The following is a 23,584-nucleotide window of genomic DNA, read 5'->3' on the forward strand; positions in this document are numbered from 1 at the left end:
GGACCGGAATTGCCTACCCCTGATCTAGACCATCTTCTTAAAAATATACCTGCAAAGTAAACCTTCAAATGTTATTTATCACCACAAAACTCATTTAAGCCCCTTTGATATAAATGTACAGAGGAGACCCTTAATTTGCCTTTTTCAGTTCATCTGTTCATTTTACTTGTTAAAATAGCTTTTTTTAAGTATTCTTTTCTGCATATTCATATGAGGTTCAAGGTGTTTTGTTCTGGTGATCACCATGAAATAGTCAACAAAATTTTCTGATATTAAATACAGATAACACATATTTTAGTTTGCCTCAGAAATGAAGAAAAAATCTTTTACTATTTGTTTCTAACTGCAGTGTTCCAGTTTTTTTGAATGCCCCATCTACCTACAATTCTATGTAAATGAGGGGGCTTTTCTGCACCTCAGCGATACACTGTTTGCAGGAGTACAGTATGCAAAAGACTACAGACAAGATTCAAGGGAGGAGTGGGCTTGGTACGACAACAAAGGTACACAAACTTTATTTTTAAACAAGTGTAAAAGCACATGAAATAAAGCAACGGTTTTTTGCCTTAAGACTAGACCACAAGGACACAGTAAAGAGTCGGGCAACTTAATATTTTAAAGGGACTCCCCCTAATAATTCCATTTCCCTTTCATCAAACCACGGTAGAGATTTTTACTGCAGGCCGAAACTCAGTGTTGGTGCATTTATCTTGCCAGTCCATGGTAAAAAGCTCTACCGCGGTTTGATACAAGGGGCTCTAAAATCTTCTCTTTCCTCAGACACTATTTTAAGATACCTCAATTACTGCCAAATTTCCTGCAGATTTTAAAATTTTACTCCTTTTTGCTGGAGCCCAGCTTTTTAAAGAGCTTTTTTCCTTTAAAGAAGAACCCTTTTTTCCTTGTCGCCATGTCAACTGTCTTTAGTCTTTCTGATGGTTGTGTTACTTTCAGATCCTGGGAAGGTGACAGAAGAGATGGTTCATCAGACAAGTTGGGAGAAGATTCATTCAGATTACCGGAATGCATAAATCTTAACTAAATAGCAAAAAGGAAATACAGAAAGAAAAACAGGGACACGGCTTTATAGAAAATTGTTACAATGCATGACATATAACAACAAAAAAATTTAAGAGTTTATGGATTTCATTTATTTCACTTTAAATATATATAACATAGTAATGTGATCCAGAATTTCTACAGTATTTCCAAAAACTGCCATTTCTTTCAGTTGCTGGCCTTGGCTTAAATGCATGCAATGCAAAAACTACTGTTTAGGTGATGATTCCCACAGCTGTGTAGAAAGTGCAAAAGACCTGCTTTAAAAATCTGAAGCTGACTCGGTAAAATCTGAAACAAGACTTTTGACGTTATTAAAAGATGGAATACATTTCATTCATTGTTAATGGGGGGTTTTTTTCATTACATTTTGCAGAACTGTTTTAATCTATTAGGTGGTTTTCACCTTCCCTTGTATTACCACAGAGATAACTGTGAGGTTATACACAATGGACCTTCCTCTTTTAGGCCTAACCGACTAAGCTGCTGTTAACAGCAGACGTCTGTCGTGTAGGAGCTGCTTTCTGTAACTACATCCAAATTTATCAGCGATACCTGTATTTTAATAGTGGATTTATTTGGCCTTTTTGTACAGTGCCAAAATAAAAGCTATCTTTTCAGCTTTCTGGATTAAAGCTAAGGTCTTTGACAAAGATATGGACTAGAAAAAGGAGAAGAGTTTAGTATTTAATCTTTATGTAATATTCATTTATACAAATAAATATTTAATATGTTATAAAACACATGATTTAAAAGGAGAGAAAAGTTGGTTATGGCAACAGTATTATCAGAGAAAAATGGCACCATATATGGGACACTTCTAGACAGCTATAGATTAGTGCAGTGGGCAGAGAACCTGGGGAATTGGGTTCATTTCCTGCTGCAGCTCCTCGTGACCTTGGACAAGTCACTTAATCCTCCATTGTCTTAGGTACAATACTTAGACTGTGAGTCTACCAGGGACAGAGAAAATACCTGCATATACCGTATTTTTTCACACTATAAGACGCACCTAGGTTTAGAGGAGGGAAACAAGAAAAAAAATATTCTGAACCAAATGGTGTACCAATATATTTAATAAAATATAGCAGAATAATATTTCAGCCATGTAAAGTCAACAGCCATATTAAGAACCATCATCACTGTCATTAACAAATGAGGAGAGATTTTAAGGTTCAAGTACTCTTCTAGTTTTCTAGGCTCTGTACTCAGCCCCTCTCCTTGCCAAGCTCTGCACCCAGCCCCCCTCACTCCCTGCCAGGCTCTGCACCCTGTCCCTCCTCCCTGCCAGGCTCTACCCTGTCCCTCCTCTGGTGGTCTAGTGGCAGGCTGGACAGGAGGGATCCATCCCAGTCGACTAAGAATTTTTTTACACCCCCCCCCCCGTACCTTTTTTAATCCTGGTGGTCCAGCGGTATATCGGCAGGAGCAAGCTTTCCACACTCCTGTCCCACGCTGAGCCCCTCCCTCGCTGGATGACTGCCTCAGATCTCACGGCCAGTAGTGCACAAGGCAGGAGTGAGCTTTGCACGCTCCAGCCTGGGCCTGCGCCGCTCCCTGAATGGCTGCCATCAGTTATCGTGGGTCTCACTCCTGCCGATACACCGCTGGACCACCAGGATTTAAAAAGGCGAAAAAAGCGACTGTATATACTGTGTTTCCTTGGCAGACAGCCGGGCACTCACCTAAATTAGCTGGGAGAGCACTGCACATCAGGGTCTGTGATGCAATATTCACTCTATAAGACGCACAGACATGCCACCCACTTTTTTGGGGAAAAAAGGTGTGTCTTATGGTGCAAAAAATACGGTAATAATTGTAAACCAGTTTGATTGTATCACAGAAAGGCAGTATATCAAATCTTATTACTCACTTACCCATTGAACAATTTAGAAAGTTTTTCAAAGCAGGCATGGAAGTTTCCAATCTGTTGTTATTAAGGGCCTTTTTAGTCTTGCATATTAGCTAAAAGAAGTCATCTCAAATGGGAAAAGGACAAGTTTCTATAACTGCTAAGCTTGCTGCCCTCACGTAACAGCCACTATAGATAAGAAATATTGCTTTCTCTGAGGACAAGCAGGATAAGATAACCACATAAAAAGACTTGAAGCGGTCCAGAGGAAGGCGACGAAAATGGTCGGTTTGTGCCAGAAGATGTATGAGGAGAGACTGGAAGCCCTGAATATGTATACCCTAGAGCACAGGTGTCAAAGTCGGTCCTCGAGGGCCGTAATCCAGTTGGGTTTTCAGGATTTCCCCAATGAATATGCATGAGATCTATGTGCATGCACTGCTTTCAATGCATATTCATTGGGGAAATCCTGAAAACCCGACTGGATTACGGCCCTCGAGGAGGGACTTTGACACCCCTGCCCTAGAGGAAAGGAGGGACAGGGGAGATATGATTCAGACGTTCAAATACTTCAAAGGTATTAATGTAGAACATAATTTATTCCAGAGAAAGGAAAATGGTAAAACCAGAGGGCATAATTTGAGATTGAGGGGTGGTAGATTCAAGAGTAATATTAGGAAATTCTTCTTTACGGAGAGGGTGGTTGATGCGTGGAATGCACTCCCGAGAGAGGTGGTGGAGAGGAAAACGGTGATGGAGTTCAAACAAGCATGGGATGAACACAGAGGATCTCAGTAACAAAGTTAAGCTAAGCTAAGCTAAGCAACTAGGGGAGGTGGGTGGGTTGTAAGAATATATACCTGCTGTCCTCAGAGAACACCTTCTACAGGTAAGTTTGCTTTCTCTGAAGACAAGCAGGTATAATATTCTTACATGTGGGACTCCCAAGCTGCCAGGATCGTGCCTCTAGGAAGAGAGTTACAGTGAACAAACATGATCCTAGCAAAACCAAAAGGGTTGGAAGGAAAATCGGCATCTAGGAAAATAAATTTTGCAGAACTGCTTACCCAAACTAACTGTCCTTTCTGGAGTTCTGCTCCAAACAGTAGTATGAAGTGAAAGTGTGTATTGAAGACCAAGTGGCCGCATTGCTTATGTCCTCAACAGGAATAAGAATGAAAATGGGCTACTGGAATCACCATAGCTTGTACATTATGAGCAGTAACACAACATTCAAGTATCAAGTTTATTTAAAATTTCTTATACTGCCTAATCAAACTTCTAGGCGGTGTACAATAAAAACACCATATTAAAAATTAGTAATGCTAAACAAAACCAGGCTATATTAGTACAACAAATGACAAGACATACAGACTTACTTCAAACAAATGGGAAAAAGGGCAAGAAGGGAGAAAACAAAAGGTAGGGATAAAAATAGGCAAGCATTGTTTTAGTCCTTAATTTGACAGTTATTGTCCAAACGCATCCTGGAACAAGAAGGTTTTTAACTTGGATTTAAATTGGTTTAGTGCAGACTCTATGCGTAAGAAACTGGATAGCGAGTTCCAAAGGGAAGGTGCGGTGACAGCGAAATTATTAGATCTCAACGTGTTGATAAACTTTAAAGATGGTATGGTAAGGAGATTCTGTGACATGGAACGGAGTGATTTATAAGGACTATAAGGGATTAGAAGTCTGTCAATGAACTCTGGCTGGTACTTGAACGGATTTTAAAGGTTAAAACTAGGATTTTATAGCTGATTCTATATTCAACGGGTAACCAGTGTGCTTTGAATAAAAGAGGTGAAACGTGATCATATTTTTTTGCGTTATAGATAATTTTGATAGCTGTATTCTGCACAATTTGAAGGCGTTGTATTTCCCTTTTTGTTATGCCCTTGTAAAGGGCGTTACAGTAGTCTATACAGGAAATCACAAGAGAGTGGATTAAAGTGTTCAAGGAAGCAGGTTCAAGTAGTTTTGAAAGATAACGAATCATTCTTAGTCAATGAATACATTTCTGCACAACTCTACTAATATGATTGTGGTATATAAATTTACTGTCAAAGGTGGTTCCTAGTAACTTCAAAGGGGGCACAATTTTGATTGGTAAGGACTCAAGTTTTAAGGGGGCCTGTAAGGTTAGTCCATCTTTGAAGGGAAAGATAATTAATTTTGATTTATTGAAATTAAGGGACAGCTTATTTGTGTCTAACCATGTTTTAATTTTTTCCAATTTCTGGGTCATTAAGATCGATTGAATGAATTAATTGCACATTGTCTGCATAAGCAAACATAGTGAAGCCAATAGACTGACCCAGCGTTAAAAGAAAGGACATGAATATATTAAAAAGCAACTGTGATAGAATAGAACCTTGCGGTATATCATGCTTAAATGTGAAAGACTCAGATGATGCTCCGTTAAAGATTACCTTTGATGATCTTTCTGAAAAAAATGGAAATGAACCACTCCATAACCTGTCCCGTTATACCAATTACATTACATTACATTAGGGATTTCTATTCCGCCATTACCTCACGGTTCAAGGTGGATTACAAAAGAGTTAAAGAAGGTGGATTACAAAAGATATCTGGTCATTTTTGGGAAAATAAATAATAACAACAATTTATATACCGCAGGACCATGAAGTTCTATGCGGTTTACACAAGATTAAAAGAAGGTACAAATTGATTGAACTTAAAAGAGGTGAAAGAAAGTGGTTAATAGGTCAAGAGAACCATTATTGAGGAGAAAGAGATGTACGGGTCAACTGTCTAGATATTTCAGGAACAGATATGTTTTTTAGGCGCTTCCTGAATTCCTCATAAGTAGTGGGCGAGAGCAATTGTTCTAGATCTTTACCCCACAATGCTGCCTGATTGAAAGAAGGTGTTGATGGTGTTTTTTCAGTTTACATCCTCTAACTGGGGGGGAAACAAAGGTTGAATGTGAGCTTCTCTTGTGTCTGTTGGCTGAGAGGGAGAAAAGGTCAGTTATGTATTTAGGTAATTTCATGAAGACGTGTTAATAGCTGTTATGATCAATGGTATCGAACACAGAAGAAAGATCTAAGGACGACTGACTGATGTTGGTCAAGATGGTAAAGTATTTTTGTAGTTAGGCCTATAAGTGAAGGTTCAGTAGAGTGGTGTTGGCGGAAGCCAGTTTGATTGGGATGTAAAGCCTTTGTGTTTTCGATGAAATCAGAGGACTTATTATTATTATTGTAATAAATAGATATAATTTTTCCATGATTATCATAAATGAAAGAATGGGGAGGGGGTGGGTTTTCGATTTTCATTATTGGTTATGAAGGGAGGGAATGATTTTATTATATTGTATGTATTAAATGATATTAGAATGGTGGGTGGGAAGGGGTTAGATCTTATTTTGGGAGAAACTGTGGTATTTCAAGTGATGTACTAAGTTAATATGTTGTTACTTTCTATGCACTTGATGTAAAATATAAAATGAATAAAGAATTTAAAAAAAAAAAATCAGAGGACTTGGTAAAAAAACAATTTTTTCAGTGAGTTCAGCCAGAAAAGGTATATTAGCTTTAGGCCAGTAATTTGAAATTTCTTGAATACTAGTTTTATGGTCCTTGATGATTGGGTAAATGATTGCTTGTTTCCAGATTTTGGGTAGGGATCCTGAGATTAAACTAGATCTAATCAAGTCAGTGATGTATGGACCGAAAATAGAGAAGAATCGTTTCAAGAAGAAAGGTGAAATTACTTCTGTGTGGGTCCCTTTTATATTTAGTGGCTTAAGGCATCTTTGAATATCCTGCAAGGTTGGGAGAGTGAACTGAGAGCATTTAGAGAAAGATAGATTTGTTGAAGCATTTGTATCAGTGAGATCTTTAGGACTGAGAGGAATAAATTTATCATAGCTAAGACCTATCTGCAAGAAAGAATCTCTAATTTTTTGAACTTTATCGATGAAATGGATGACAAGAGTCTGGGCCGATAGTGTTTGGTTGATCCTATTTGTTTCTTTTTTCTTTGTCCAGCCCAAGTATATGCAGAGGAGATACAGTCTGCTAACCACGTGGAGATGGTTCTCTTGATGACAGGAACTCCAAGTCTGTAATGATTGAAAGATAAAAAGAGTTGAAAGGAAGTCCTGCGAGTCTTACTGCGATCTAAGTAGTATGCAAGAGCACATTTACAGTCCAAAGTGTGGAGGGCTGATTCACTAAGATGAGATAGCGGCATTGGGAAGAAGACAGGCAGAACTATGGACTGGTTGAGATGAAGGTAAGACGACTTTTGGGAGCAATTTTGGATGTGTTCGGAGAACAACTCTTCCATAATAAAATCTTGTGTAGGGTGGATCTGAGACAAGTGCTTGTAGTTTACTAACCCAGCGTACAGATGTAAGGGCTATGAGGAATACCACTTTCCAAGTAAGGTATTTGAGTAAGCAAGTCGAGTGTGGTTCAAATGGAAACTTCATAAGTACAGAGAGAATGATATCGAGGTCCCAGGCAATAGCTGGAGGTTTGAAAGAAGGCCTGATATGGGAAAGTCCTTTCATGAATCTGGAAACCACAGGATGAACAGACACTGGTTTCTTTTCTAATGGAGAATGAAATCTAATATAATCTTTGGTTTATATACCGGGTCATCTCCCAGTGGAGCTCGACTCGATTCACATGTAATTAAAACTAGAGTACATAGCAGAAAACAAAGAAGGAAGAACTAATTAAAAACTAAAGTATATAATAAAAGCATAAGAAAAATAACTATGATATTATCATTTCGCTGAGACTGTAGTTAAACCATTAAAAAATTGCGAGAACAACAAAGTTTTCAGGAATTTACGAAATAATTGCAGCTGGCCTAAAAGCCTAATGGAATCAGGAAGTTCATTCCAGATCTCTACAAACTTGAAAACAAAAGACCGACTGAGCTTCCCAGCAGATTTAATTCCCTTGAAGGAAGGAAATGCATTGGGATGATCTCAAACTGAGTTAGGCTTTAGGTCAAAACTGGAAAACTGAAGAAGATATTCTAGAATGGAAGGAAGTATACAAGTGATAAGGTCCAACGAGTGGAGGTCAAATCAGTCACTGAAGCAAATCCATATTTTTACTGTCGCCGGTCCACAAAGGTGGAATAAACTCCCTCAATTTATTAGAATTGAAAAAAATATCACAACATTTAAAAAACTTTTAAAAACATATTTATTTAAAGATGCCTTTGACTTTTAATAGTTCCTTTAAATTACTTATGATCTGGTATTATTGTTAATGAAGTATGCTTAAGCCATTTTGTTCTATCTTTTTTACCCTACCTTTTGTACTTTCCCTTTTTTCTTACAAAACCCGAAATTGTAACTTTTTAATTTTCCCTTGCCCCTCAAGTATGTTTTAAATGTTTTTATTTTATGTTATGTTAATATAATTATTATGTTAAGTTTCTTATCTCTTTTTATTATATTATGTACATCGCTTAGAAATTGTTATAGGCGATCCATCAAAAGATTGAATAAACTTGAAACTTGAAACTTGAATAGTGTTGTGTGGAAGGTTTTCTGGAAGTTTCAATGATAGCTGATACTGGAGCAACACTGGAAAGATTTAAGTGTGAGAGGGAACTGTGGTTGATGTGGCCAATGGGGTGTGATAAAGATCATGGTACCTCGATCTTGGGGAAATTTGAGTAGAGTTTTCCTGATGAGAGGTATTGGAGGGAATACATACAGGAACTTATTACTACTTATCATTTCTATAGCACTGCTAGACATATGCAATGCTGTAGATCAATGGTCCCCAATCCTGTCCTGGAGGACCACCAGGCCAATCCGGTTTTTAGGCCAGCCCTAATGAATATGCATGAAAGAGATTTGCATATAATGGAAGTGACAGGCATGCAAATACGTTCCATGCATATTCATTAAGGCTAGCCTGAAAATCCGATTGGCCTGGTGGTCCTCCAGGACAGGGTTGGGGACCACTGGTCTAGAGCAAAAGAGCAGTAGTTTGTTGCTGGGGGGGAGGGGGGTAAAAGCAAAGAGATCTATTTCAGGGATCCCTCCAATTGTAGAAGATCTGACGTAAGATAGGTATGTTGAGAGACCACTTGTAAGGTTTGAAAGAGTCTCCTTGAGCTTGCCTGCTAAGAAGTTCTACTTCCCTGCTAAACAAACCACTCTCGGGAGTACTGTATGTTGCGAATAATTGCTCAAGTCCAAATTTCTGTTATTGCTTGCAGAGAAGGTGAGATCCCGTGCCTCCTTGTTTGTTCAAGTAGAAAATGGCAACTTGTCAGTTCAGATGAGGAATATTTGATTCTGTAAGCGATCCTGGAAGGTACGCAGGGTGTTGTGAATTGCTTGGAGCTCCAGAAGACCTATGTGGATAGTTTTCTTATGAGGAGTCCAGACTCCCTGAGTGTGAGGCTGTCAAGATAGGTTCCCCAGCCTAGTATGGAAGTGTCTGTGGTGAGAAGCTTCTGGTGCAGAGGAGACTGGAAAGGGAGGCCTCTGGAGAGGTTGAACGGAAGCATTCACCACTGGAGGAGTGACAAAGATCTTAAGTAGTGCCGATTCAGGAAAAAAATTTTTTGATTCGATTCAATTCAGCCTTTTGAATCGAATATATTGATTCGATTTTCCTGCCCAATTGGGTGTTTTTTTCAAACATCCTGGTGGGTCTATTTTATAGCCTCTTTACCCCCTTTGCCCTCTCCTATCCACACTAGCGCTGTGGTGTAAACAAAATAAGCAAACAAAAAGACTTTGCCTCTCTCTGCTAAATCCTAGCTCACGTTCGCGGTCTAACACCAGCTCTGGCAGGATACACATTTCAAATCTGACATATTGTAATCACAAAACAGAAAATAAAATTATTTTTTCTACCTTTTGTTGACTGGTCATTATTCAAATCATATTGGTCCAGGCTCTAGTAATTTAGAAAAAAAAGTTAAAAATTAGAAGCATCACAAGATAAGAAGACTGTGACATCTTAAGAAGTGAAAAAAGTGCTGTAAAGGAATAAAACATACCAGTCAATAATTAACAAAAAGTATGGCGGAAATGATATGCGGTCTTGAGGAGTCCTTAAAATAAGAAAAGGTATACAAATTAGGCAGACAAATTTCCTAAGTAAAAATGTAAGACAAATGAATGTAAAAAAATCTTGCATATGTGTATGCTAAATTAAACTAAGTGGGAGTACTGAATTAGCCCAAAAATTCTCTCTAAAGAATATCATAAAAACATCTAAAGACCTGCATATACATTTGTTAAATAAACCGTCTTGTGTAAAATATCATACATCTGCATCACTCTCAAAAGCCCTTCATTTGGGTAACTTACTCTTTCTTTCATCCTTGATTATACCATATGTCCTGTCTAGCATCCTGCATTCCCTTGATGCTCACCAATTGGTTCTACCCTTGCCAAAAAATAACCATTATGAGTATACCAGAAATTCTGCCTTTTTCTTTTTATCACAAAAAGTACAAAATAATTTACCTCCTTCCTTTCCCTAACCAAAGTTAAAGGTCTTTTGAAGACTTACTTTTTTCATCTAGCTTTTAACTTCTTCTATGAGGGATGCCAGGTCAATGTGTTCACTTTAACTCTAGTTTTTGATTTTGTTTTAGAATTGTACTTTTTTGTGGTTGCAAGTGAATATGATCTTTCCTATTTTTAATGGAATTCTATTTTCTACTATATGTGTATTACATATTATCGAATGTATTATATATAAACCGTTGTGATCTCTGACCAGACATATACTTCATGAAAATGACATTGAGACATCACTGATGCAAGTTGTATATATATATATATATTTTTTTTTTTTTTTTAATTTGAAACACTGTCAAGCACCAAATGCCTTGTACAGCAAAGACTGATACAAGACTTACAGCGTATTAAAACAAACAAAATATACTAATAAATCATTACTTAATCAATCTAGAGACCTCTGTTTGGATCCAAGATTATTGAGTGAAAAAAAGAAAAATTGGAATATTATCCAAATATCAGGAAAGCTAATTATCTGATTACTAGTTCTGGGAGTCCAAATTGCTTCATTTTAACATGCTGGTCCTTCTCCTTCAAGGCGTCTCAGGGAAAGAGTTGGATCAAAGAATACAAATTTTTGAGATCTGTACTTAATGCATTTACATGGATACCTAAGAAAGAAAACACCACTAAACACAATTACTCCAGGTTTAAAAATCAAGAACTGATGCCTTTGTTTCTGGGTTTCCCAGGTTTCATCTGGGAATATTTGAATTTTCTGTCCAAGAAATTCTTTATATCTATTTTTGAAATATAATTTCAAAATCCAATTTTTATCAGGTAATAATGCCACCGTGATTAAGAGTCGCAGGTTTAGCTAGTTCTTTGAGCAAAGTTTCTAAAATTGTTATATCCAGCTGCAATTCTTGTTGATTTTGTTCCGTTAACTGTTGCTGCTCTTTAATTGGTAAATAATAAATTTGTGTAAGTGGAGGAATGCTCAAAATTTCAATGAAATATTTCCTTAACATGTTTTGGTGACATAGAAGGCACTTTAGGAAAATTCAACAAACTGAGATTGTTAGAACGATAGTTATTTTCCATAATGTCTCATTTCCTCCTTTAATTAATTAATTAATTTCCTCTTTAATCAGTGTATCTTGTATTTGTTTTAAACCTGAAAGGTCTTTAATCTATTTTTTCCACCTTTACTTTTTTAGAAATCAAATCTTGTTTAAGATCTTTTAATTCCTCCTTCTGCTCGCACCACCAGGTCCCATAAAGACTCTAAAGTAACCTCAGTAGTTTTAGTGATTGAAAATATATTTTCAGGCACTGTTCTAATTTGCTCACCCAGCAGGTTTCCTTCTTGTCTGCCTTGTACCTCTGATTCCAAATTTTCCATAGGCGTTTCCACCGCAGAGTCGATCTTGAGACTCAAGATATCTCTTGTTGAGTCAAATGCCTGGCCTGGTGATATTATAGCCTCTCGGTAACTGTCCGGTGCAGTACTCGGAGAGGACCCCCCCAGGAAAGAGACTTGGGAGTACTTGTAGACAAGTCAATGAAGCCATTCACGCAATGTGGGGTGGCGGCAAAAAAGGTGAACAGAATACTAGGAATAATTAAGAAGAGGATCATGAACAGATCTTAAAAGGTTATCATGCCATTATACCGGGCCATGGAACGCCCCCACCTGGAATACTGCGTCCAACACTGGTTGCCATACATGAAAAAGGACATAGTACTATTTGAAAGGGTCCAGAGAAGAGCGACAAAAATGGTTATGGGGCTGGAGAAGTTGCCGTATAACGAAAGGCTAGAGAAACTGGGCCTCTTCTCCCTTGAAAAGAGAAGACTGAGAGGGGACATGATCTAAACATTCAAGATATTGAAGGGAATTGACTTAGTAGAGAAAGAGAGATTGTTCATCCTCTCCAAGGTGAAGAGAACGAGAGGGCACTCGCTAAAGTTAAAAGGAAAAAGATTCCGTACAAGCGTAAGGAAGTTCTTCTTCACCCAGAGAGTGGTGGAGGTCTGGAACACTCTCCCGGAGGCTGTTATAGGGGAAAGCACCCTTCAGGGATTTAAGACAAGGTTGGATAAGTTCCTACTGGAACAGAACATTTGCAAGTAAGGCTAGACTCAAATAGGGCACTGGTCTTTGACCTAAGGGCTGCCGCGTGAGTGGACTGCTGGGCACGATGGACCACTGGTCTGACCCAGCAGCAGCAAATCTTATGTTCTTATCCTATGCCCTGTCATTCCAGAACTTCTTTTCAAATGAGAGACTCAACTCATATGCATTTACATCACTTAGTTATTTAAAAGTCTCTATCATATCTGCCCAGACCTGATCCACTTGAGAAACAGGTCCCTTCTGAAAAAGTATGATCACACCACCTTTTTTACCCTGAGCTGAAGAGGCTACATAGTTCCCCACACACCATTTCCTTAATTTAGCATGTTCAACACTTTTGGCAAAAAGGAAGGTAACATGTGCAGGGATACCCCAGTCTCTGTAAATTTGAGAAACGGCTCTCTGTATGAGAGCGCCTGCAGCTTAGACACTCTTCTTGTCGAGGTGATAGTCACCAGAGAAACTGTCTTAACAGCAAGATCCATTAGAGATGCCTCCTTCAAAGCCTCGTACGGAGCCTTACTGAGGACTAACCAGAAACAAGCCTTGCTGCTAAGGGAATGGACCCCAAGTGCCACAAATGTTAATGCAGTCTGGCTAAACAGGTTCCCTGTAAAAGGGTTGCCCTGTTTATTTATTCAATTTTCTATATCATTCTCCTAGGGAAGCTCAGAACAGTTTAGATGAATTTTTCTAGGTACTCAAGCATTTTTCCTTGTCTGTCCTGGTGGGCTCACAATCTATCTAATGTACCTGGGGCAATGGGGGGAATTAAGTGACTTGCCCAGGGTCACAAGGAGCAGCATGGGTTTGAACCCAAAACCTTAGGGTGGTAAGACTCTAGCTTTAACCACTGCGCCACACACAGACTTCTGCTCAGAGGTGCCCCAAGGCTGCTGGGGGCCTCCTGAGGACCAAAAAGCCTCTAAATCTGGATAAAACCCCCAAAATAATAAAGTACACTCAGAGCAGATCAGATAAACATCTTCCAACTCGCAAGTAGATGAAAAGACTGAGGAACTACAACAAGGCCCAGTAAGGAAGGAGGCACAACTGAAAAACTTGAAGTTAGAAAGGAAAATATTTCACTGGTCAAGACTGATGTGCCTTTTGCACCAGAATAAATATTTTATATCTATATCAAGCAGTGAGCATGAGGGGGTAGCTTAGACTAGTGTTTCTCAACTCACTCCTGGAGTACCCCTTTGCCAGTCAGGTTTTCAGGCTATCCACAATGAATATGCATAAAAGAACTTTGTATATAATGGAAGCAGTGAATGCAAATCAAGTTTATGCATATTCTTTGTGGATAGCCTGAAAACCTGACTGGCAAAGGGGTACGTAATGAAAATATTGTTATGCATTTTACATCTAGCTCTACACTGTGGCAACAGGTAGGGCATTTAGGGTTAGTGAGAGCTCTTGTTGACTTACATGGATGTTCTGTCTGTCTCTATGTAAGTCTACTACTTGAGTCTTCTCTGTTGAATATCTGTTGAACATTACCATCATTGGTTCACAGACAGAAATAAACAAGATGAAAGTAATTAGAAAATGATAACTTTCTAACTATTCTTTCAGAAAGTAACAGAGTATTCTGTTAGCTTGTCCAATAAAAATGTATTTTTAACAAAAATAGAGTAGATGGATAGAAATGATACTTTTATTAAATAAACAATGCTACCAAATTGCTTTTTTTAAATAGTACTTTGTGAACATTATTTTACACTCATCACTAAGCACTGATTTTTAAAGTCATGGCCTAGGAACAAAAGATTAAATTTCCGATGGTTTTAACTTTTTTTCTTCAAGCCTACTGTAATTTGAACAGTTTGATTATCAGCTTTTATATAACAAAATATTTGCAAATTAAACAGCTACCACAAACATTAATGGTTAAAAATAAATCAGTGTAAGGTTATCATTTTTACAACAAACAATTTTCTGCAATATATAAAACACTGTATAAAAAATTACTCTACCTATAAGCCAGAATTCTACTGTATAAAGAGTGGACATTAATTTTTCTTTATCAAAGTAAATGAACTAAACACAATGCAAAAAGAGATTAGGTTCTTACCTTGCTAATATCTTTTCTAATAGATAGGTGTGTAATTCTGGATGGTACGGTATTCTCCCCATGCTCGTAAGCCATGCAGGAATACACTCCAGATTTTAACACCTCTTCCTTCAGTAGAAGGGTCTGCTGCCCCATTCAGTTTGTACCAAAGCAGGCGATAGCCCTATATAGAAACACATGTACTGTATTGCTCTGAAAATATAACAAACATGTTAAACATTATCATTGAACAATCAAATATTGAAATAATCATATCAATCAGAAACATTTATGGAGCTCAAACATTCCCCCGGGAGAGGAGGGTAGAGACAGAGACTGTATCTGAATTCAAGAAAGCGTGGTATAGGCACTTGGGATCTTTTAAAGAGAGCCGATAATGGTTACTGTGGATGGGCAGATTGGATGGGCCATTTGGCCTTTATCTGCCATCATGTATCTATGTTTCATACCCTTGAGGTCTGGCTGACATCCAAAATTTCAGTTTGGATTCTGAGACAGTAGGCAGGTGCAATTTCAAACATCATAACATAAAAATAATATAAAACCCCGTGAAAATCACAAAGAGGTTACCAGCGCCTCCCCTAGACACATACCAGTTTAGGTCCCATGTTTCATCCTACAGAAAAGATGTTTTTTCAGCATTTTCTTAAAATTGCACAGTTCCGTTATCAGCAGGCCCACTGGACCACATCCATCATAACAGCGATAGAGCCTAGCATTGGGAGGTAATGTCACATGGACAGAACTGGCTTGGCAAACAAGTTTGTTATCTGGGTACAAAGCTTCTGTTTGCATGCCTCTGGAAGATAGACACAGCCTTCTGATGTGTTGAAGAAGACTCCAAGATATTTTAGAAACTGGGACTGAACTAGCTGATTCTTTCTGAAATTCACTGTCCAACCCAGGCTCTGCAGGACCTGATTCACGTAAGCCACCGTGTGTTCTCCTTCTGAGAATGAAGGAGCTCTGATCAGCCAGTTGTCCTGGTCTAGATGCACCTGCAATCCAGTCCAGCAGAGATGTGCAGCTACCACCACCATCACCTTGGTGAACATGCAAGGTGCTGTTGCCAGACCAAAGGGACAACTAGTAATGGTTCTTCAAGAAATGAAATATCAGGAATTTCCTGTGTTCCGGAAAAGATGGGAATATATAGGTAGGCTTCCTTCAAATTCAGAGAAGCCAGATATCACCCCTCCCAGCACCACCACCACAAGAACCAAGTGCACTGCCTCCAACTGAAACCCCGGAACTTTCAGCGCTGCATTGACATGCGTGAGATTGAGAATGGGTCTCTAATCTTCTGAGCCTTTCTTGGGCACTATATGGAGTATCTGCCCAAGCCCGATGCTCGGGCAACATAGGCTCTATGGCCTGAATATCTATCAGTCTCTAAACTGTAGCTGAGACCTTGCTTCCCTTCTCTGGGCACCCTGCTGTGGAGTCCACAAACCAGTCTGCTAAGTGATGGGCGAACTCAAGTTTTTAACTACTCCAAATGATTTCTAGCACCCAATGGTCTGACGAAATCTGTGCCCAGGGGCGGCAGCAGCGAAAAGGGCGAACAGAATGCTAAGACTGACAAAGAAGGGGGATCACGAACAAATCAGAAAAGGTTATCATGTCGCTGTATCAGGCCATGGTGCATCCTCATCTGGAGTACTGCATCTAGCACTGGTTGCCATACATGAAGAAGGACATGGTAATACTCGAAAGGGTCCAGAGAAGAGCGACTAAAATGGTTAAGAGGCTGGAGGAGTTGCCCTACAGTGAGAGATTGGGGAAACTGGGCCTCTTCTCCCTTGAAAAGAGGAGACTGAGAGGGGATATGATCGAAACATTCAAAATACTGAAGGGAATAGACTTAGCACATAAAGACAGATTGTTTACCCTCTCCACTCTCTAAAGTTGAAAGGGGATAGATTCCGTACAAAGTTCTTCTTCACCCAGAGTGGTAGAAAACTGGAACACTCTTCCGGAGTCTTTTATAGGGGAAAACACCTTCCAGGGATTCAAGACTAAGTTGGACAAGTTCCTGCTAAACTGGAATGTACGCAGGTGAAGCTGGACTCATTTAGAGCACTGGTCTTTGACCTGGGGGCTGCCGCGAGAGCGGAGTGCTGGGCACGATGGACCATTGTTCTGCCCCAGCAGCGGCAATTCTTATGTTCTTAATCATCCCCCTATCTTCAGGAGAATGGCTCCAGACCTGGCGTCATTGTGCTTTCTTGGAGGCTTCATTCCGCCTGGGTACTGAAAATCTCTGTCTTGATCCCTGGTATGATTCTCTGCTCCTGAATACTGCCAAAAGCATCTGGAACCTCTTGAGGTTCATGGTCTGCTCTCAGGTAGAGATGAAGGCTGACAGTCTGTCATGCTGGCCCCTTTCCGAACAATCTTTGCCATTTGAAGGTAGTCTGCTGGGGGTAGCCTTGGAGGTGGAATCTCACTCCCATTGCCAGATCCAGAGCATTCTGTGGGCTGAGATAGAATACACCGAGTCTTTGCTCATGACTCTGACGATGTAATAGACATCATCGGTCATGTAATCCACCCCTGTTAATAGAAGCTGGGACAAAGGCTCGCTCTCCACCAGTGCAAGCCCATGCAGTCTGGTATGACAAGTATGTGACACAAAAGAGGCCGCTGAAGCTGCTTCGATTCCCATGGCCAGCACCTTGAACTGTCTATTAAGTATCACATTCACTCTGTAATCCTGCCTATCTCCTTTAATACCACGGCTCCCTCACTTGGCAGGGCCATGCGTTTGGTGCACTAAAGAATCTACCTTAGCCTGAGCGAACACTGTGTGTTGAGAGGGCTGCCGCCAGGAGGACAACACTCAAACATAATTTTATACATAAAAAAGAGATTCTCTGTGGTTTCAAAGAAAATGTGACTCTCAGTATGAATGCAGTTGGGGATGGGGGGGGGAGGTAGGGAGGGAATTGGGGGGGGGGGGGGAGGGTTTAGAAATGCCAGGTGGTTTTTAGTGTCACTGTACATTATTTGCCTTATGGATTGTAAAGGATTCTCAAGATACTTGTGGTATTTTTTCTCTCTGATAATGTTTTTCTGTTTTATTATTTGCTGGGTATACTTCCTGGAGGGGGACTGGGCTCCGGGAAGTTTTCCATATATACAGGTAACGGGATTGGCTTCTCCTTTCTTATGGGTACTCTGTGATGGCTAAGGGTCTCAAAATGATGTCATGGAATGTATCTGGTATTTCATTTCCTGTGAAATGGACCAAAATTCTAACATTATTTAAACACTATAAAGCTGACATAGCATGTTTACAGGAGACGAAGATGACCGACACTGAGCATGTGAAACTTTGAAGCTCATGGGTTAGATATATATTTTCCTCTTCTTCCCATAAACGAGCGGGTGTTGCAGTGTTAGAAAAAATTTACAATGTGAAATCAAGGTAGTTAAGAAAGATGCTCAAGGCCGCTATATACTATTACAAGTTAACACACACAGTACAATGTTCAGGTATTGACAGTCTACGTACCCAAAACATACAGCCATGCTTTCTACATGGAGTTAGTCAATTTTGGAATGTAAGACACATCTAATCCACTACTACTAGCGGGAGATTTGAATCAGGTCCTGGACTCTCAGTTGAATCACTTCTCAGCGGTTCGTTTGGTGGGAGGCAGGGGAGCCAGGGGCATACCTTTTTTTTTTGTATGGCATTAATGCTGGTGGACCACTGGCATCTCCTTTACCCCACGGAATGAGACTAAATACACTTATCTAGGGCTCACAACACCTTTTCCAGGCTTGATTACATTTTTATTTCGAAAACAGAATTTGCCTTTTTTTAAAGGAGCGGAGATAGGCCTTACTGAGGTATCAGATCATGCATTAATCTGGTTTACTCTTGAGCTGCCTGGTTGGTCGCTGAAGACCAATAGCTGGAGATTTCCGGCATATTTGTTTGACACCGATTTTCATACCTTTCTACAAAATAAATGGGAGGAATTCGCCAGTTTTAATGAACAACATAGGCAGGACCCCCCATTATTTTGGGAAACAGCTAAAGTGGTCCTAAGGGGGGATATAATAGCATACATTGCAGCCCAAAATAAAACGCATAGCTCAAGGTATTCTACTTTTAGAGAAGCGCAGTTGGAAGGATAAGACCAAATACCTGACTCATCCCACTCAGTCCAACAGGGATTTATGGTTTGCTACTCAAGTAGCCTTGACTTCCCTTATTCACGAGAGAATGAAAAAGATGCTCCCTTATAGTCAATTTCAATATTACAAGTATGGCGACAGACTTGGACACCTCTTGCATCTATCACTAAAAGTTGTCAGGGGTCCCGTTACATCTCTTGTTTGGAGAGGAAAGATGGGCGCTTTGTTAATAAATCTGAGGATAGAGATGCAATTTTCTATACTTATTTTCAGAACTTTTATGTCAACCCTTTGGCTCCTGAGAGGGCCTCCTATAGTTGATTATCTAGCTGATTCTGGGCTTGCTCGTCTCTTAAACAGCCCTGAATAATTTAAGTAGCCCTCTCCAGGCTAAAGAGGTACAGAAAGTGATTTCTGGGCTGAAACGGGGGACCGCTCTGGGACTGGATGGGCATATCCCTGAATTCTACCAAATACTATCACTTTCCTTGACGATCCCTGACTTTCCTTGACGATTCCCTGACTATTCGGTAGCTAAAGAGAAGGGTGTTTTAATCACTTTGATTCCTAAACCGTGGAAAGATAAACTGCCAGACTCTTATAGACCAATATCATTGATAAATGTTGACCTTAAGATCCTTTCAAAAATCTTAGCCACTCATCTAATAATAATAATAATCAGTTTATATACCGCAAGGCCATAAAGTTCTATGCGATTTACAATAGTTTAAAAAACAAAACAAAGCACACAATAAAAGTAGTTGAATAGAACTAAAAAAGTTAAAAGCCAATAATTAGAGACACTAAAATGATCAAAATAGTACATAATAGAATTTTTTAACGAATTAGCTGCCCATATACTTTGAAAACAGATACAGTATGTTTTTAGATGTCTCCTAAATTCCCCATAAGTGTCAGTAAGCAAAAGCAATTGTTCTAAATCCTTACCCCATAACTCTGCTTGATATGAAAAAAGATTTTGATGATGTTTTTTAAGTTTACATCCTCTAACAGGCAGAAAAATTAAATTCAGATGCGAGTTTCTCTTATGTCTGTTGGTTGCAAAAGAGAAAAGCTCAATTATATATTTGGGAGCTAAACCAAACAAAGCCTTAAAACAGAAGCAACCAAACTTAAACTTCACCCACGTCTCCATTGGCAGCCAATGCAGTACTCGATAGGAGGGTGTTACATGATCATATTTCTTCAATCTAAAAATCAGCTGACTGTCGCTTTTTGTACTATTCGCAATCGTTGCATATTCTTCGGGGAAATTGCCAAATAGGCAATATTGCAATAATCAGGCTGGTTTAGTATAAGAGACTCTAAATGATGAAACATCAAAATATGCCCTAATGGACTGAAGCTTCCAAAGAGTAAAGAAACCTTTTCTGACCAAAGAGTCCACCTGGTTCAAGCCCTGGTCCAGTATTATTCCCAAAACCTTAATGGTAGATTGAATAGGACAGCTGAATTTATTTATACACAATGATGTTTTAGTATCAAATGGGCGTGGTGAAGCTACAAAAAACTTTGTTTTTTTCTGAGTTAAGCTTCAGTCTAAATTCAGTCATCCATTGCCCCATTAGACCTAATACTTCTGTTGCTTTAGGAATAACTTCAGAAAGAGAAATAGCAAATGGAATAATGATCGTAAAATCATCTGCATAACTAAACAGGTTTATCCCCAGCTGGGACAATTACATACCTAATAATGACATATAAACGTTAATGAGCAATGGGGACAATGGTGAACCTTGCAGAATGCCAGATGAATTATTTCAAATACTTGAAAGATCATTATTGAAACGAACTTGATAGGTGCGAGACATGAGAAAGCCCCGAAACCATTCCAACACCTCTCCTCTAGTGCCAATAGCATCCAAACATTGCAGCAATTTCCCATGGTCCACTAAATCAAATGCAAAACTCATATCAAATTGTATGATCAAGGCATTAAGACCTTTACTAAACAAAGAACGTAAATTGTCCAAAATAGCCACAATTACTGTCTCGGTACTAAATAAAGGTCTAAAACCAGATTGAGATTCATGCAAGAGAGAAAATTGATCAAGATATTCCATTAATTGAGAATGGACCAATCCTTCCATAAATTTTACAAAAAATTGAATGGATGCTACTGGTCTATAATTAGTGATTAATGCTAATGATTCTTTGGGTTTTTTGGGGATTGGAGTTATTATAATATGACCATTATTAGTGAGGAATTTTCCATTCTTTAAATTATCAGTTAGATAATTCAACAAATTCAGTTTAAAATCTAATGGAGCTGCACATCACCATTATAGGCAATCATCAAGTCAGTTTCTTACTGAACAGACATACTGTTCTCAATGTGAGGTCAGAAGAGAAGGGAGGAGGAGGGAGGTTAGATCAGAGGAATTTGTCAAAATGGTAGGTTTTAGTTAACTTCCTGAATGTTTTGATAGTGGGGGGAATTGGAGATGAGAGTAGAGAGGCATTTGTTCCATTTGCCCGCTTGGAATGCTAGGGATCGATCAAGAAATTTTTTGTAGAGGCAGCCCTTCAGGGAGGGAAAGGAGAACAGGTAGGTATTTCGAGTACGAGAGGGGCCAGAATCACAGGAAGGGAGAGCATTCTGAACTTTTCCCTTTTTAGGCAGATATTGAGAGGTCTGAGGTCAAGAATTGGACAAAGGCCTTGTGTATTCTTGGAAATAAGAAAAAATTCTGAGTAGAACCCCTGATTGATCTGAAGAGGCGGGACTTCTTCTATGGCATTGTTTTGTAGAAGTGGGATTTCCACTGCCAATTGGGATACATGTAGCGGAGGAACTGTGGATGGTGGTGGAGATTTGGAAGGCAGGAAATGGGATTGGAAATTTAGTCGATATCCCTGAAGCACAATGCTGAGGACCCATTGATCTGTTGTGATCTGCTGTCAAATTAAGTAAAAATGAGTTGGCCAGACCCCCCCCCCCCACTGGAAGATGGTCAAAAACTAGGGGTAGGCTTGAGTCCCGAGAGTTGGGAAACAGCTGGCTGCTTATCGCCCCGAGGACATTGTCTAGGTGTATACTGAGAAGTTTGAGAACGCTGCAAAGGAGCTCTGGGATAAGGTGCAAATCTTCTCCTTGGATAATATTGCTGGAGGAACTGTTGTGATTGATATGTTCTTCGGTAGGGAAGATTAGAAGAAGGGCGGCAAAATTGGTTAGACTGATCCGAGGGATGTGCAGCAAGTTCTCAGCTGGCTGAGGAATCCTTCTTTAGTTGTGTAACGGTGTCCTTCACCTTTTCACCAAAGACACTGTCTCCTAAGCAAGGAGCATCGCTAGCCCAGGGGTGGGCAACTCCGGTCCTTGAGAGCTGGAATCCAGTCAGGTTTTCAGGATTTCCCCAATGAATATGCATTGAAAGCAGTGCATGCAAATGGATCTCATGCATATTCATTGGGGAAATCCTGAAAACCCGACTGGATTACGGCCCTTGAGGACTGGAGTTGCTCACCCCTGTGCTAGCCTATCATGAAGATCTTCTGTAAGATTTGATGCCTTCAGCCATGCAGTGTGTCTGGCAGCTATGACCACAGCTGCTGTCCTAGTGATCATATCATAGGTGTTATAGTTTGTCTTGATTAAATGGTAAGTGGATTCTTGAAAAGCCACCTGCAAATTGGGGACGGACTCGAGGAAGCTGATTCCAGTTGCTGTAAGATTGAATGCTGATAATGCAGAATCTGGAGCAGATGGGCCATAATTCTTGAGGAAAGCATTGCGCCCTGGTAGACCTTGCAGCCTGTAGAGTCCAAGAGATGACAGTCCTTACCCAAAGGAGCATTAGTGATGGACCTAGAAGCCTTACCCTTTTTGATGGCTGACTCTGAAACCATAGAATGGGGAGGAAGTTGAAGGGAATCATGCCCAGGAGCCTTTTGCACCTTGTATTTGATCTCCAGGTGCTTGGAAGCCGTGGATATAGACCATGTTTTTTGCCAATTACTAAGTAGCAGATCCTAGAGGATCAGACGCACTGGCAAGGCAATAAGTTCCCTGATTTGCAGGATTGAAGGATGGTTTGGAAATCCTTGCTTCCTGAGGGAGTTGCATCCGGACTGAGAATCTGTAAACCTTGGGATAGGAATGCTTCTCTGTGGCAAGCGGCTGAGGTAGAGACAGGGTCTGCATCTATAGGTAAATGCTCTTGCTGGTCTGACCATTCTGTGGGAGACGACGGCCCTTGGGTAGGAGAGGAGCAGATGGCAGTTCCAGGGCTCCATTCCAGCTGTGGGGGTATGTCTAGCACAGCTTGCGAGGGTACAGAGTTGTCAGAGTCAGGGCATTGCTGAGGATTCAAAATAGGAATAGAATGGAAGGTGCAGGATTTGGTTGTTGAAAAAGCTCTGCACTATCTTGCATAAATTTTTGGAACAAAGGTGAAAAAATTAGCCAAAGATTGGGGAGCAGGAGTAGGAGAGCCTAGCACTGAAGGAGACAGGGCTAATTTCTTTTCAGGCACCTGCTGAGTGTCCACAGCCAGTGGAGGAGCAGCTCTCTTAGGCTTTGAAACTGCCTTTACCTGCTGTGAGTGAAACGCTGCAGGTAAATCAATGAGAGCAGGGGGGAGGAACGCGAGGCTGCTGTCTGGCCCGCAGGAATCCCCTTTGATGTAGCCGCTACTGAAAGGCTGTGCTCTGAAGCTTTTTTAGTGGGACATGCCACTGCAGCTGCCGACGGTGGAGAGGGGGGTGTTCAGCCTTTGCACCATTGGGTTTTTTCTCTTGTCCTTTTTCTTCTGCGGCGCTACCTGTGTTGAATCTTTCAGAATTGTCAGCTTAGGT

General features: G+C 40.0%; 1 protein-coding gene across 10 annotated transcripts in view; it reads right to left on the reverse strand.

Moving 5' to 3' along the window:
- Positions 1–287: 287 nt before the first annotated feature.
- Positions 288–23,584, reverse strand: part of TSPOAP1 (TSPO associated protein 1) — a 225,595-nt gene continuing 202,298 nt past the window's right edge. For 8 of the 10 annotated variants that reach the window (XM_033922925.1, XM_033922922.1, XM_033922920.1 and 5 more), the window contains one exon: positions 288–1,038. In XM_033922925.1, coding sequence (XP_033778816.1) covers positions 835–1,038 — 204 coding nt within the window. In that variant the 3' untranslated portion in view covers positions 288–834. Of the gene's footprint in view, positions 1,039–13,968; positions 14,027–23,584 lie in introns of all 10 variants that reach the window. The other 2 variants (XM_033922924.1, XM_033922923.1) reach the window with 2 other exon arrangements.

The sequence above is a fragment of the Geotrypetes seraphini genome, chromosome 15, assembly GCF_902459505.1.
Source record: "Geotrypetes seraphini chromosome 15, aGeoSer1.1, whole genome shotgun sequence".
Taxonomy (NCBI): domain Eukaryota; kingdom Metazoa; phylum Chordata; class Amphibia; order Gymnophiona; family Dermophiidae; genus Geotrypetes; species Geotrypetes seraphini.